The sequence below is a fragment of the Ovis aries genome, chromosome 3 (genome assembly GCF_016772045.2).
Source record: "Ovis aries strain OAR_USU_Benz2616 breed Rambouillet chromosome 3, ARS-UI_Ramb_v3.0, whole genome shotgun sequence".
NCBI classification, from domain to species: Eukaryota; Metazoa; Chordata; class Mammalia; order Artiodactyla; family Bovidae; genus Ovis; species Ovis aries.
Genome location: NC_056056.1, coordinates 37,604,902 through 37,620,919, shown reverse-complemented (window position 1 = coordinate 37,620,919; position 16,018 = coordinate 37,604,902). Strand labels below are relative to the sequence as shown.

The 16,018-nt window shown below is 42.9% G+C and overlaps 1 protein-coding gene across 9 annotated transcripts in view; it reads left to right on the top strand.

The window, feature by feature from the left end:
• Window positions 1-16,018, top strand: part of CAPN13 (calpain 13) — a 106,543-nt gene that overhangs the window by 22,730 nt on the left and 67,795 nt on the right. For 8 of the 9 annotated variants that reach the window (XR_006059147.1, XM_042245950.1, XM_060413847.1 and 5 more), the window contains 3 exons: window positions 3,164-3,392; window positions 11,572-11,650; window positions 13,264-13,379. Coding sequence is in view for 8 of the 9 variants with exons in the window: in XM_042245950.1 (XP_042101884.1) it covers window positions 3,195-3,392; window positions 11,572-11,650; window positions 13,264-13,379 (393 nt within the window). In the remaining variant the exon portion in view is untranslated. The remainder of the gene's footprint in view (window positions 1-3,163; window positions 3,393-11,571; window positions 11,651-13,263; window positions 13,380-16,018) is intronic. The other variant, XM_060413848.1, reaches the window with a different exon arrangement.

The window sequence follows — 16,018 nt, the reverse complement described above, 5'->3', positions numbered from 1 at the left end:
CAGTGGCAAAGCCAAGGACACGGGTCTGGTGTACCACTCCTGACCCTTACCCATGCTGGCCCTTCTGGGCCTGGCCCGTCATCCATAAGAGCAAGTCCTCCTCTTACAGAGTGTATGACCTCTGCATGTTCTTTCATGGCCAAAATGATAATAATGTTAATTATGCTAATAACCACTGATCAGTGGCCAGTTTCTGTTGATCAGCCAGTGCTAAACATTCAGCAAGCATGGTTTCATCTGAGTCTCACCACAGCTCTATAGCTTGTCTATTAGTGTCATCTCCATTTCACAAAAGAGGAAAGAGAGTCTTAGAAGGGCGATTCCTAAAGCTACCCAGCCCACTGCCCAGCAGTGGGCAGTAAGGGCCCTGCAGATGAGCCTGGATCTGATCCCCAAACAGAAAGCCTTTTTTAAAGATTCTCGTGGAGAAGTCAAGCCAAACTCTTCTGACTCATTTTTAGCTGTCATTAAGAGCTGCTTAAGAATAGTCCCATAATCATAGGTCAATGGCCTGGCGGTGCTGTATTGGTTCCACCATCCCTAAGCATGTGCAGCGTTGGCAGACCCACAATTTTCACAACTCTCCCTTATCAGGTGTCGTTGCCTTGTCTTTACTTGGAAACCAAATTCTATTATTGTTTTCTTGTTCTTGAATTGTACCTGGCTGTTATTTCAGCTTTATCACTCTTACATAATTTGTTGTAGGTTTTCCTCTTAACCCTATAGTGAGTGGTGAGGTACACTGACATATTTTCACCTGTTATTTTCCAAGAACTAGAATGAAGAAATGTATATATTATATAGGACTAAACCAAATAAAATTGCCCATATTTGTTTTCATATGGTCCAACCTAGTAGTTCACATATAAGTTATTCTTACTTCATTTATTAGGCAATTGTATATATAATTCTCTCTAAATATGTGTGTGCAGTGATACTTCATTGGTGCTATTCTGTGTATTTATTTGTGTTATCTAAATAATTTGCAATATACTATTATATATTAACTGTAAGAAAATTATAAATTATTTTTTGTTTGCATATTTTTTCTGTGATCCAAAATCTTGTTTATAAGCTCATATTCTTTCTTTATGAGTTGTTCATTCATGTTCCTCTCTAGTTCTTTATCATCATTTGATTGCTTTTTCACTGTGAGGTAGGTATGGATAGGACATATGAACCTTGGGGTCTTTTGTGTCACCTTAACAGACTCTGGTCAAAGAAGCTTGAAAAGTACTAGTTTAAGAGCTAAATAGGCTTTTCAAGTCCCGCAGCTAGTAAGTGTGGATTCAGGTCCAAGCCAGCTTGTCTAGCAGATGGAGGATGTGATACACATTTTGTTAAATGGCAGCAGTTACACCCCTGTAGCTTCCTGAACAAGAAAACCCAGACTTCCTTGACTTCTCTTCAGAGAAATTAGGACGCTGGCATTTATTGGCTGCCTACTGTTGCCAGGTGGCTCAGTGGGTAAAGAATCCCTCCGCCATGCAGGAGATGCAGGCAGACATGAGTTTGATCCCCTGGTGGGGAAGATCCTCTGGAGGAGGGCGTGGCAACCCACTCCAGTATTCTTGCCTGGAGAATCCCATGGACAGAGGAGCCTGGTGGGTTACAGTCCACAGGGTCGCAAAGAGTTGGACATGACTGAAGAGTCTGAGTGAACTCTGGGAGTTGGTGATGGACTGGGAGGCCTGGCATGCTGCGATTCATGGGGTCGCAAAGAGTTGGACACAACTGAGCGACTGAACTGAAGTGACTGAGCATTATTCAGTCTGTTAGGTCCAACCTCATTTAATACAGCAATAAACACTCCAAGACTGGTATCATTAACCTGTGCAGGTGGAGAAATAGGTTCACAGGGCTGAATACTAACTCACGATTGCAGAACTGGATATGTAGGTGGTGAGAGCAGAAAGCAAACGCAAAACTTATTTGATTGTTCATCACACTGCCTTTCCTTTTTCCTATCCCACATCCCCATATTCTACCTATATCAAGCCCTATATATTCTACCTATAAAATGGCTCTGGAATCTCTCTCTCCACCATCTTCATGACCACTGCCGTAACACTGACCTTCCCAAGGACAAATGCAGCAGCCTCCCAACCTCCGTCCTGTCTCAGACCCTCTCCACTCTGCTACGTGGCCTCCAACTTGCTCTGTAATCCCACAAATGGATCTTCAATGGCCATGCAGCGCTTGAAGGGTAGAAAACAAAAACAATCTCGCTTTCCAACCTACCTTCCTGGCCTTGTCTGGCAACATTCTTTATCCCCAACTCCCACTCCATTGACCCTCCAGCCCCTCCCATTGCTTCTAACACCCATGACCTTTCCAATCCAACTCCTGGTCCTCCATGTACTTGCTACTCGGGATGCTGGAGGGACTTTAAAAAAAAAAAAAATATATATATATATATATATATATGTGTATGTATTTATTTATTTATTTTGCTGTCCTGGGTCTTAGTTGTGGTATGTAGGATCTAGTTCTCCTCAGGGATCAAACCCGTGCCCCCTGCATTGGGAACACCAAGTCTCAGCCATTGGACCACCAGGCGAGTCCTGGAACTTTTTTTTTTTTTAAATCTACCTACCAGTTCTCCACCTGGAAAATTGTTTTCCCCCAAGGCCAATTACAGGGTGAGGACTTGTGGGAGAAACATCTCTTGGCAGTTCCTAGGTCCTCCTCTTTATATCCACAGGACAGGACTTTTTACACATTTTTAAGTAGACCATTTCTGTTGAACGATAGCTAGTTGTTGAAATGTCTAATATATTTTGCCACTTGATAACGAGCCTCCAGGGGATAAATATCATGTCATATTTATCTTTGAATTCCCGGCATTCAGAAAAGTGCCTGGTACAAGGTCAGTACTTAATAAATGTTCATTAACGTGCAAATAGTCTCTCATGCATGTAAAAGCATCCTGAAAAGCTGTTCAGTAGGCAGATTGAAAACTGACCTGGAAGGAAGTTTTCTTGGATTCTAGTCTGGGTTTACCCCCCACCAACTGGCTGGGTCCACAGGGGACAGAACTTACCTGGTTCCAGTCTCACTTGTGAAGGTGGCAGACATCTGAATGCCTTCCAGGGCTCACATCCAGTGATGCAAAGTTCCTGACAGCTTATCCCTAAAAATACCTCTTTTTCTCACCCAAAAGGAAAGATCTGATACCTCTTCTAGGAAGAATCATGGCACACAACCAGCAGTTTCCAGCCAAGACCCCCATCATCAAATTCAAGGAGCAGGACTTTTACTCCTTGTGGGATCATTGCCTAAACAGAGGGCTGCTGTTTGAGGATGAGACATTCCCTGCCGAGACTTATTCCATAGGTCTGCAGCTCCTCAAGGGAAAAAACCTCTCCAACCTAAGCTGGATGCGGCCAAAGGTGAGTGAAATTCCCCACCAGGGACATGCCCATCTCCTGGGCCCTCTGACTGTCTCCCATGGTACTTCCCACTAAAAATGGATGGGCTTGAAACCTGGTTTTCAGGGCTGGCCCAAACCAAACTGGAAGGAGACTGAAATTCATCTGATCCCCTCAGCTATAGTATTGCATCCACAGTGGGATGGAAAGACTCTATACCAGGAAACAGGATCCCTGGGTTTTAACACAGTTCTAACACAGCATATCACTAGGTTACATGCCTCAGGATTCCCACATAAAAAATGGGGAAGCAAAGGTATGAGGATTGTAGTAGTAGCTGTAGGGTCTCTTCCATCTCCATAAACGAGCCCCTCTGTCAGTGTTCGTCACTCTTTATTCTGTTCAGGTATCACTGTCTTTTTCTTTTTTCTTTCCCAGTTAGAGTTTACTCAAAGGGAAGATAACATGTCAATCACTTGGACAATAGGATGAATTTCAACAATTGTCTTGCCTCTCTCACATGTATTTGTATATTTAGTCTTATAAAGGCTGATCACCTATGAAAGAGTTTTAGACATCAGTTGTAAAATTAGAGATATTTTGTGGCAATGTTCAAACCCCCTGACTCCCCAACCCCAACAGATGACCACTAACTCCACCTTGCAGCCAAGTGAGCCCTCTTGGGTTTTCTAGAACCATCTCAGTTTCAGGACATGAAGCTCCAAGGGAAATTTCTCAGTCCACTAAACATTCTCGTGCCGTCATTTTCAACGATACAAAGGACCTGGCTAAGGGCCACTTTGAGGGCACTGATGCTCAAATATCCTGTTCATGCTTCCAAAAGCAGACAGCAGAACCTAAAACAAGAGGGCAGAGTATAATGTCTAGTAAGCTAATGATTATAATATCACCAGGGTTACTGAATGTGAATGAAACGCCAAGAACTCTGTGGAACACACTCAATGAAGCCAGGTTAGGATATACAGAATAGATGTTTTCTGATGATGGAACAAGACATAAACCCTGGAGTAACCATCTCTTGTCCTAATTCAGGACCGATTTATAGCTTTGGGGAAGGCGAGGGTGAGTGGGGATCTGATGGAGTTGAGGATGCTGCTTAGTTAAGATGAGGGTGCTTCAAACTTCTAGGATCCATCTCACCAGCCAGAAGCAACAAGTCCCCAGTGACTCTCTTCTGGACTTCACTCCTAAGGAGAACTGAGCAGAGAACTCTATTTAAAGCTTGGAAAGATTATATTTTTCCTCCCTTTGTTATTTTCAGATGAGATTCTTTTAGAATGTTTTTTTTTCCACAAGGTACTGAGGAATAGATGTGAGACTATATTTGTAGTGCTGGATTTATAACATTTTTATTTAGAAAGGATTGAGTTTTTTATTATCTAATTCCAGCAACATCTCAATTTGTGATGTCTTTTGGGGTCAAGGAGAAACTGAGGCAAACAGAAATGAAATGACTCACACAGAACCATTCCAGGAACCCATAGCAGAGGCAGCCAGGGGCCAAGTACATTTTACTCCCATTTTCCATCTCACCCAAAAGCTTATCCATCCAAAAACTCTACCAGGGGATCAATTTTCATTCCCACATTTCTTTTAAAATGTATATGAGGATATTTCTTTGTATCCCTTATCGCAACTGGCAGCACTCAACACTTGTATTTTTCAGAGCTTTCCATATGTCTTCTCTCTCTCTGTTTTTTGTTCTTTCCCAGTTTTATGAGGGAACAGGTTCAGACAGGTGATGTGACTTGCACAATGTGACATAGTTAGGGAAAGAGCAGGATTTAAACTAAAATCTCTGACTTCACATACTATGTGCCTGCATCCTCAGTTGCTGTCATGCGACTCCTTGTGACCCCATGGACTGTATGTAGCCCACCAGGCTCCTCTGTGCATGGGATTCTCCAGGCAAGAATACTGGAATGCATTGCCATTTCCTTTTCCAGGCGATCTTCCCAGGGATCAAAACTGCATCTCCTGCATTGGCAGGCGGATTCTTTACCACTGAGCCAACTGGAAAGCACCCCCCCCCCTTCCCCATACTGCACTTTCCCTCATATTGTGTTTTAGGCTCCTGTTTGCTGCTAATAATATATTGTGCATCAATAGAATCTCCTGCTTTGTCTGAGTAACCAGGAATCAATCTCTGTCTGTGTTCTGCCCGTCTTTTCGTTTTTTTTTTTAGGTGAAAAGAGTGAGGATAAAAATGGTACCAATGCCTAACAAGATTATTTTAAGGAATAAATGAAGACAATACATAGAACATTGTCTAGCACATTGTAAGAACTTACTAAACACTAGTTATTGTTACTCCGATTAACTTGAGAGGGATGGCATAGTGTAGCAGCTACAGGGGCCATCCCCTAGGATTCCTTGGGCTTTCACTGTCCAGTCATCTCAGTTCCAGTCTTCAGCCAATTTCAGCAGACACTTTTAAGGAGAAATGTGGGTCAGAGGAAACCATCTGGGGAGCCCAGAGGAGGCTGGCAGGGAGTGTGCAGGGTGCTTTTCCTCTCACATTCTGCTGTCTATCTCTGTTAGAAGGGTGCCTCCCAATCTAAAGCTTGCTCAGTGCCTGGCCAGAGACCTGACTGGCATCCCCTGAACTTCAGGTATATAGCAGCTGAGGTGGCACCAAGGCTCCTTAGGCCATTTCTGCATTCTGAGTTTTCTGGACAATGGGAAAGCATCATACTCTAGGGAACTGCTAAACCAGCATGGATATCATCCTACCTCAAGTACTCACTCAGGCTTGGTAGGTTCAGCAACAGAGCGAGAGTCAGGGACATGAAACGAGGCTTGGCTTTCTACACGAAGAAGAAAGGTTGTTTCCCATGTAGCTCATGTTCGCTCTCTCGTTTTGTCTACCTCTTCCTTCTTCTTGTCTCCTCTCTCTCTAACAATTAAACCTGATCCATTTTGCTACTGTAGAAGCTCCTCCCATTGCTTCCTTCAGCTTTTCTGGGTTTAAGGAATCAGTAACCCACTCCCCAGACCCTCCCTTCCCCCGACCAGCAGGCAGTCAGGTTCCATAAATGCCTGTGACTGTGCCCAGAGCAAAAGGCGCTGAAAGGACCCAACTCCTCATCCTCCTCAACACTTCCTGCAGCCCCAGCCTCGGGAGGAGAGATGCCAAGAATTATGCCTGTACTCAGAGACTCTACATGAGATTTCCTTGAACTAAATTTGGTAGAGTCATTTTCTTCTAAAAATTTTATCTCATGAATAATATCAAATTCCATTTATCAAGCATGTCTCTATGCTAAGTATTAATCTAAGCACCTTACATACAACATTTCATTTAGTTGCCATAACAGGCCTCTGAGGAAGATGCTATTGTCTGTGTGTGTGTTAGTCGCTAGTGGTGTCTGACTCTTTGCAATCCCATGGACTGTAGCCCGCCAGGCTCTCTCCATGGGATTCTCTAGGAAAGAATACTGGAGTGGGGATCCAGGGGATCTTTCCAACCCATGGATCGAACCCAGGTCTCATGCATTGCAAGCAGATTCTTTACCATCTGAGCTACTAGGGAAGCCCAGATGATATTATCCTCATTCAATAGATCAGCACCATCCAAAAGAACTTTCTGCGAGGATGGAAATGTCCTTTCTGCAAATACAGGAGCCACTAGTCGCATGTTGGCATCAAGCAATTGAAATGTGGCCAGTGTGACTGAGGTGTTGAAGATTTAATTTCATTTAAATGTAAGTAGCTAATATAGCTTGTGGCTACCATATTGGAAAGCACAGAATTGTGGATAGAGATCTTCACAGCAGGGTCACCAATATGTCAGAGTAAGAGATTGAAATTTCATCTTTGTCTTCATTCTCTAGTGAAAAACATGTTCATTACACACCTGAAGAATGGGCTGTGGGCCCAAAACAGGTTCAGGGTTCAGCACCCAGCCCCACTGTGGATTCTGGCCTGTGGCAAGCCCAGAATGTCACTTACCCAGATGACAACATTCATCTTCCAAGTAACCAGAGCAGAGTTTCCGAAAGGACCATTTACTAGATGTGACTCATCTTGGTTCCAACATAAGTTGTCCCAGAAAGGAAGGGGTTAACAATAGGTAACAGAAGGCAACAGACAGAGAACACAGCAACAGACAATTAGCACAGCACCAAAGAACTTTGATTCCAATAAAGCAAAGTTCTCTAACAAAAAATAGAAAAGGGAGTGACGCTGCCACCTGGCCCTGCCTGAACTCTGGTCACTGGCTGAAAGGGGCTGTGTCTGAAAGCCAGCACGCTAAGCCTGGGGTTTCCCCATCCCAGAGCAGCAACCGTCTGGGGCAGGGCATGAGGAGCTCTTGAAAAGAACACAGGAATCACTGTCTAGAACATAGGAAGTGATGCCACCTTAGAAAGACCCCTCCAAAGTTGACTGCAGTGGAGTGCCTGTCACACCACTTCAGATATGGGTGTGGGTGTGGATGCAGAGAGGGGAGAGGTCGAGATCTCCTATAGGACATAAAAAATAGTAACTGCACAGATATAGCCTGTGACTTCATCTGTTATGAGGAATTGGCACACGTAGTTATGGAGGCAAGACATCCCACAGTCTGCTATCTGCAAACTGGAGACCCGGGAGATCCGATGGTATAGTGTAGCCCACACGGGAAGGCCCAAGAACCAATGGGGCTGATGATATCATCCCCAGCCCCTGGGCAGCAGTCAGGTAGAGAAGGGGTGAATTCTCCCTTCCTCTACCTTTTGTTCTGTTCAGGCCCTCCATAGCTTGGATGGCGCCCATCCACATTGGGGAGGGCAGTCTCCTTTACTGAGTCCCTTGATTCAGATGCTAATTTCATCTGGAAGCACTCCTTTGAAATAATGTATAGCCAAATATCTAGGCATCCTGTAAGCCAGTCAAATTGACACATAAAATGAACCATCACAGCTTCCTTCTGTACGGATGATGTTGCAGAGGCCTCAAAGGGCCAATCTATGTCACAGAATCAGAAAATACTGAAGACCCTGCCTGCTGGTGTGGTCCACGGCAAAGGCACTCTGTGGGTGGAGTGTCTAATGCACAGCCTGCCTCCCGTGTGACCTAGGATAAATCACTTAATCACCAGAGGAGCTATGCAGATCCTGAACTCTGCCTCCAGTGACCTACATCCAGCAGCCTGCATATCTGCAAAACTTCTGGGTGATTCTGAATCACTCCCGGGGTGGAGGCTGCCCATCACCAGTCCTGTCACACTGCCTAGCCGTCATGGTGCACCCGGCCCACGTGGTGACAGGGCACCTACCCAGAGCCAGAGGATTTTTATCTTCCAAGCATATTAACCTGTTTTCTCTGAGGGCCTGGTCTCAGAAAGCCGGCCCAGCAGACTGAAATGCTTCTGGGTATGATTTCTGTCTCCTCCTTCCTTTGCTCTTTTGGGATTGCCCAGGACCCTTCTTAACCCAGGGTGAGGAAGGAATAGGTGGCTCAGAAAAAGAGACAAAAAATGCTAGTTTTGTGCCCAACTTTGATGCACACACTTCTAGTGTTTGTCCATGAACTTGATGACTGATTTTTGGTTTGAAATAATTCCCATTTAATCTTCAGAATGTTAAAGTATCCTTCTGTTCCTACTTGGCAAAATTTGCAGTTTCTTAATTTTAATATACTGGTGAATCAGAAGAAGTTGTGCATTTATGAAATGCCTTCATGGCATTTACTGGAAAGAGAGCAATTATTTTTCTTTTGGCCTACGTAAATGTCATTTGATATCATCAGATATCCTGATAGGAATCCATCCTGGCATCCTACATTTCTATGGCAAACCCTACTTGATGATAGTGGGTTAGTTGTATAATTTATTGTTGATTCCCTTGCCAGGTATTTATTTCAGTATTTTTCCATAAGTGAAATCAGTCTGTGAGGGGGCTGTGTGTGTGTGTGTGTGTGTGTGTGTGTGTGTGTGTGTGTGTGTGTGTCTCGGGTTGGGCATCCAGGCTGTGCTGGCTTCTTAAAATAAACAATGACAGGATTCTTTTTTTTTCCCTAATGCTAAATCTACAAGCAACACAGGAGTTGTTTATTCCCTGAAAATTTGAGAGAACTCAGCAACAAAATTGTGTGTAGAAGCCTTGACAGAGATATTAGAGAGATATTCTTTAATCATTAAAAAAAAAACTATATCCAGGTTATTGATTGTCAGGTGACTTACCAACTTGGATCATTTTGGGCCATATTAATTTTTGTCCAACAATCTTCAGTATGTTTTAAACCAATTAGTATAGAATTTTACATCATGTTTTTATATTGTTAAACCAAGATTTCTAATTTTATTTGAAATAAGATTCTCTACCATATTAGCCAAAGATTGGGTCTAAGTAAACCTTCTCCCTAAATACAATGTATTTGCTGATCTTGCTGTGTTTCTGTTTTGTAATTCATCAGTTGTTCTCTTTATCATTTTCTTCCACCTATATTTGTGAGGCTCTTTTTTTCTTTCTTTTATTTATAATTTGACTGTGTAATTCATGTTTTTATTCTCTCTTGTTTAATAATGAATGCATTGGAGACACTAGGTTTATCCATGAGTGTGGTCTTTTTAATTTTGCAAATACTACAGAAGCAGGGAATCAATATTTATTGAACAGGCCCCTTGTCTGACGCTACACTAATATTTCACATCCTTCCTCATTTGTTAAATAATGAAGACTCCTGTTTGGCAAGTCCGTCAGGAGATCACTGTCAATGAAGCATCTTGTCCTCCATGAGGGTTTGGTCACAGCAGCCGGGACATCACGACTTTCTCATTTGATGCCCATTTTCTTACACATGAAGAAACAAGGCTCTAGCAAAGTAAAGGAAGTTGCTTAAGGTCGTCCCAGGAACAATGCAGACAGGATTCCACACCAGGTCCTGCTCTTCTGACCCTCAGCACACCCACCCCTGTTCTGCCCATCAGGGTGGTAAACTAGGAGTAAATGACAAAGAAGCTGCAGCGTTCTTTATGCAGTGGTCAAGAAACCTGAGCCAAAACCCAAACGCCTTCACCCTCTTCTTTAACTCCCTTGAGTGGAGGATCTCCAGCCAGCCTCCACTAAGACCTCGAGTTCCCTCTTCCAGTAGAAAGGGAGGGGACAACTAGAGCCACCGAAGCATCCCAAGTTGCTTTGACACTGGGAGAGCTGATCCCTTCAGGACCCTGTGACAGCTCTGCCCTTCCTGTTGGTGTTAAGAGAGACCCTGAGTTCTGTGCAGCCAAGGGTAGGGCAGAGGGTCAGCTCAGGGGCTCCACTGCAAGGACCTGGGCCTGAGGGCCCCCTTCATGGTCATCAGAGAGGGCCAGTTGTATGCAGAGAAGATGGTGGGAGGAGGCCTGGTGCAGTGGGCTGGCTGACTTGTTTGCAAGCACGCATAGCTTTGTGTGCCCCATGAAGGCTCCACCAGGAAACTGAAAGGCAGTTTATGAAGGGCTGACAGGTCTCACAAGCTACAGGACTTCACATGTTCATGGCTGTTGAGCAGACGAATCCATTTCCAGCCCCGTTTTCTGGGAACTCTTGTCAATGTGAAAAGAAATGACACAGGAACAATTATACCAAATCATGCAAATCCATGCAATGGAGCTACAGGACACAGAGAGGACGCTGAGGAAATCCTGTGGGCTCCTGGTTGCAGGAGAACCTAGAAGCTGCCCGGGGTCTTCCAGAATCAGTCTGGGTGTTAGCCAAGGAGTGGGCAAAGACCTGAGTAATACACAGCCTGCATCCTGTACAGCACGTGGCTGCACTTGAACCTGGAGCTCCGAATGCCTATACTGGTTTCTGAGAGATGACATTTCACAAGGACAGTGTGATTATGTTTGTAGAAGTTTCCTCTAGTAAATGCATCCTTTTCTTTCTTGGCTGTTTATAGACTCTTAATGAAACACTGCTATTGAGACCAGGATGGCTGATCATTTGATGTAAGGATCCTGGTCCTTATCTCCTCGTGCAGTCTGCCCATGCATTCATTGCCTATCTGGGCAGTTACACATATGCCCCTCTGACATCTGCCTCCCTGTTAGCAACAAAACCTGAAGAATGAGGGGAACTTTCCTAACTCAGATCCTAAACACCTCTTTACAAAGTAACCTCTACTCCTCAAAGACGAGGAGAGTGATATCTTGGGTACCACCCTGGGAGACAGAGGGATAAAAGATGCTCATGGCTTTCCCCTGCTCTTTTCTAAGGATTTATTGGAAGGTAAATCAGAGCCTCTCTTCATCCTGGAAGGTGCGAGCAGATTCGATATCCAACAAGGAGAGGCAGGTAAGAACTCAACCTCTTTCTTCTTGGACCTGGATGGAGGCAGGCTGCCCATAGTCCACCTCTGAGCAGCAGTGGGTGGAGAGAAGTGCCCCTACTCAGCCCCATAGAGGCCGGCACCCTCAGTGTTGCTGTGGTTGGACTACTCGTGCTCAGACCTTCAGCCTGCAAATCAGCTTAGCAGTGGGTGTGCAGAGCCCTTTAGGGAGAGAAATTGTCAGAGAAAAGGAGAAAATATGCACAGAGTTTAGTCTGAGCACTGAGTAGAGGGAAGTAAATGTTTATTGAACTTCTGCAAGGCTTTGCTAGATACTTTGCATGAAATAGTTCATTAACCCTGCAACATCCTCATTTTATATATGCGGAAGCTAGGGGTCCAAGGGACACAATAATGTCTTTCATGTCACAAAAGCAATACATGACAGAGTTGAGTTTGAATCTAGAGCTGTGTGACTCCCTCCAACCCACTGGACAGGCACAGGGAGGAGTTGTTGCTGAGACCTGAGGAGTGTGGCAGAAGAAGGGAGGCCCCTGGGCGGTAGCAGGTGTGGCCATGCAACACCCCTGAGCAAGAGCCCTAGGAGTGGGCGGCGAGACTCCTTGGGGTGGGCAAGTGGGCATGGAGCCCAGAGACATAGCAAAATAAGATACAACCCTTGGGACTCCCCTGGTGGTTCAGTGGCTGGGGCTCTTTGTTTCCAGTGCAGGGGGCCCAGGTTCGATTTCTGGTCAGCAAACTACATCCCACCTGCCAGAACTAAGACCCAGTGCAGCCAAATAAATAAATAAGACACAACCCTTCTGACAGCAGGCCTTACGCCCTTAGAATGTTACTTTCCAGTTGATGCCCTGGCACTTGGACTTCACCTGGTGAATTTGATAGAAGCCTGCCTGGCTTGCTGTCTGTGTTGGAGAAAGTCCCCTCCAGCCAGTAGCCTCCTGATGGGAGAAGGGACCTCTCCCAGGGCATCCTTGTGGCTTCTGCACCCAGCAGCATGCCTGACTTGAAAGGGCATTCAAGCCATTGTGTGAAGATGGAGAGAAGACTCAGGAGAAGAGGGTGAGCTTACTCAAAAGGGCTCACAGCGACCTTCAAGGAGAAACTCAAAGCCATGTTCCCTCAAGGGGGAAGAGGGGAGAACCTGGATATGGGCTGGAAAGGCCCCAAAACCAGGAGGGACTGAGTAAATATTAGCAAAGAAAAACAGAAATCTGTTCTCCCCAATTTTAGAGTGCACCATTGCCACCGATGCTGGCAACAAAATTTGCTGTAACTTTGGTTCTGGGCACCTTGGGCCAAAAGAGAATCAGAAGGCAAGTTGGCCCATCCGCTTGGCTGGGGCTCTCCTGACTACACTACCGTCACCATCATAGCAGCACCAACACCACCATCCCTATCACTACTCCACCCCTATCCCCACCACTGTCTCCATAACTACCACCATCACCTCTATCTTACTTGGAACTGACCCCAGTGAATCTTTCCCCCAATTCTCCTCTCTCAGACAGAAAAAAATTATTAGGAAGGAGGTACGCCAACTCTGAGCAGCGCATGGGGTGGGGCTTTCAGGTGTGTCCAAACAGCATCTCATGACTTACGTCCCCCTCCCCTCCAGGGGATTGCTGGTTCCTGGCAGCACTGGGGGCCTTGACACAGAGTCCAGGGTATCTGAAGAAGATCCTCATAGACCAAAGCTTTTCATACCAGTATGCGGGGATTTTCCATTTTCGGGTAAGTATGCTGCTGGGATGCTCCTTAAATGGGATTCTCTGTGAGCCTAGGGAGGCAGCTGTCTTGAACATTCTCTTGGTCTAGCAGCCTGAGATGCGGGAGAGACACATAAGTGTTAGTTAATGTGTGTTAGCTCCTCAAAAGGATTTGAACTCAGGATCTGGCAACACATAGGGAAGAAAACAGTTAACATGTTCATTTGCTTTTTTCCATAGCATCTTTTTTGTTTTCTTTTTCTTTTTTTCCATAGCATCTTATGGAAAGATCTGAAAGAACATTTTAGGCAACCCAATAAAAAGTATGGCAGAAACAATCAGCCAAAGAAAAGTATTATTGATCAAAGACCCCGTACACCATTGTGATTTTGTCTGTCTGGCCTGTGCCACACCCTGTTGTTTTGATTTCAGCAGCTTCACAGTGAGTTGTGACAGCTGGTGGCACGTGTTCTCCTTCATTATTCAGTGTCTTTCCCTCAAAAATATTTTATCTTGTTGATTCTTGCACATTTATTCTTCTGTGAGAATTTTTAAATCATTGCATCTAATTAAAAAGAAAAGCCACCATGAAGCAGAGTAGAGCAGCATTAAATTTATGTATTAATTTGGAAAGATCACATTTTTATTATTGTAATTATTTCTTTCCAAAAGCACAGTATATCTTTCCATTTATTCAGAACTAGTTTTATGTCCTTCAATAAAATGCTATAGTTATGTTTTGATATTCCTTCCATATCCTTCTTGATAAATGTATTCTCAGATATTTTACAATTTTGTAGCTAACATGAATGATTTTTCTAACTATATGTTGATGAAAAGAGAATGCTAGTCTTTTTTTTATGTTAAGTTGTATCTAGCTACCTTATCAAATTCTCTTATTCTAATTTTTTCTTTATTAATGTCTGGATATTTTTTAGTTATCAAATATTATCCACAAATAAAGATACTTTTGTCTCAATATTTATTTTTATAGAGTTATTTTGTTTTGCTGTATTAATTAGAAGACTGTAATTTTGAATGAGGTGACAAGAGCAAAATTCTGCCTTCTCTTGATTTTAGTGGCATACTTTCTGGTATACCATTCTTTTAATCCACTGTTGGATTCAAGTTGCTAAAAATTTATTAGAATTTCTGCATCTATATCACATGTACAATTGGATTCCAGATTTTTGTTGTTTTGCTTTGGAGTTATACTAGCTTTTTGATATGAGCAAACTGAGATTTACTTTGATCTGAAATAATTTATATAATGGTTGTTAATCATTGATTATCTGTTCTTTGCAAGTGAAATAGACAATTGTTAAATTGTCTGGACCTATCTCCTTTTAAAATATGATTTCTTTAACTCTTCCAGTGTGTTCAATAGCTATTGATCTGCTTGGGCCTCTTATTTCTTCTGGAGTTAATTCTTGAAATTTATATTTTGCTGGGAGAATCAACTATTTCTTCTATAGTTTTAAATGCATTGCCCTAAAGTTGCTTAGATAAGTCTCTGAAATTTTATTTAATTTCCTCTAATTTGTGGTTAAGTCTACTTTATCAATCTCTTTGCTATATATATATATATATATATATATATATATATAAATTATCCAGTGGTTGTAAGTTTGATATGTGCAATCAAGTTCTCTGATTTATAGATTATATGATCTGCAATTATCTCTTTTGTCTTGGCTTATCTTTTGTCTGTTTGATTTGTCATATTCTAAAAGAAGTGAATTAAAGTTCTTTCCCAAAGTTATAGTTTGGAGGGTTCCTTTTATGTTTTGACTTTATAGTTTTCTTGCTCTATTCTTTTGTACCCAAATAATTATGTTTTTGCTCTTCAGCTTTTAGAACAAAACTTACACAATATCCCTCTTTGTTGCGTATGAAGCTTCTAACCTTGACTCCCTCCTCACCTGATTTTCACATTGCTACTCTAGATTCCTGTTACTTACATTTCCCTGTTATATTTTTGCTCATCCTTTCACTATCAATTTTACTCTCACTGTGTTACAAGTATGTTTCTTGTCCAAAATATATTCAAAACTCACCATTCAAATTCACCATTGTTTCCTTCAGCCTTCATTTCCCCTTAAGATTTTTGTTCTAACTTCATTATCATTTGGTAGGAGTAATTCCTTGAATAGTTTCCTCAGATTACGTATTTTTTTCACTTGCTCTTTCTTTAAAACAGTATTTCAGTTGGATTTAGGATTTTTGGATTACATTCCTTTTTCTCAAAAATCTGTAAACATTTTTCCATTGTCTTATAGCTTCTCCAGTGTTGCAGAAGAAATATCCAATCTATTTTCTTGACCTTGTATGCAACACATTCTTTCAAACTGCAAATTTGTATGATCAAAACTGTGATCCCACTCACAGTCTCATCCGATCCCAGTCACAGTGTGAGGTGGTTCTACTCTTACCACCATTTGATAGATAAGGAAACTGAGTCACAGAGAATTAAGCATCTTATCCAATAGCTATTGCTCAGGAAAAAGCTAGGCCTGGAGCACGGTTCCACTGACTGGACACTGACTCCTACACTTTGCCATCCAATCTCTCTCCTTGGTTCGGAAATTTCTTTAGAATATGTCCAGATGTATGCCTTTTTTTATAATTAAATGTATTTATTTTTAATTGAAGGATAATTACTTT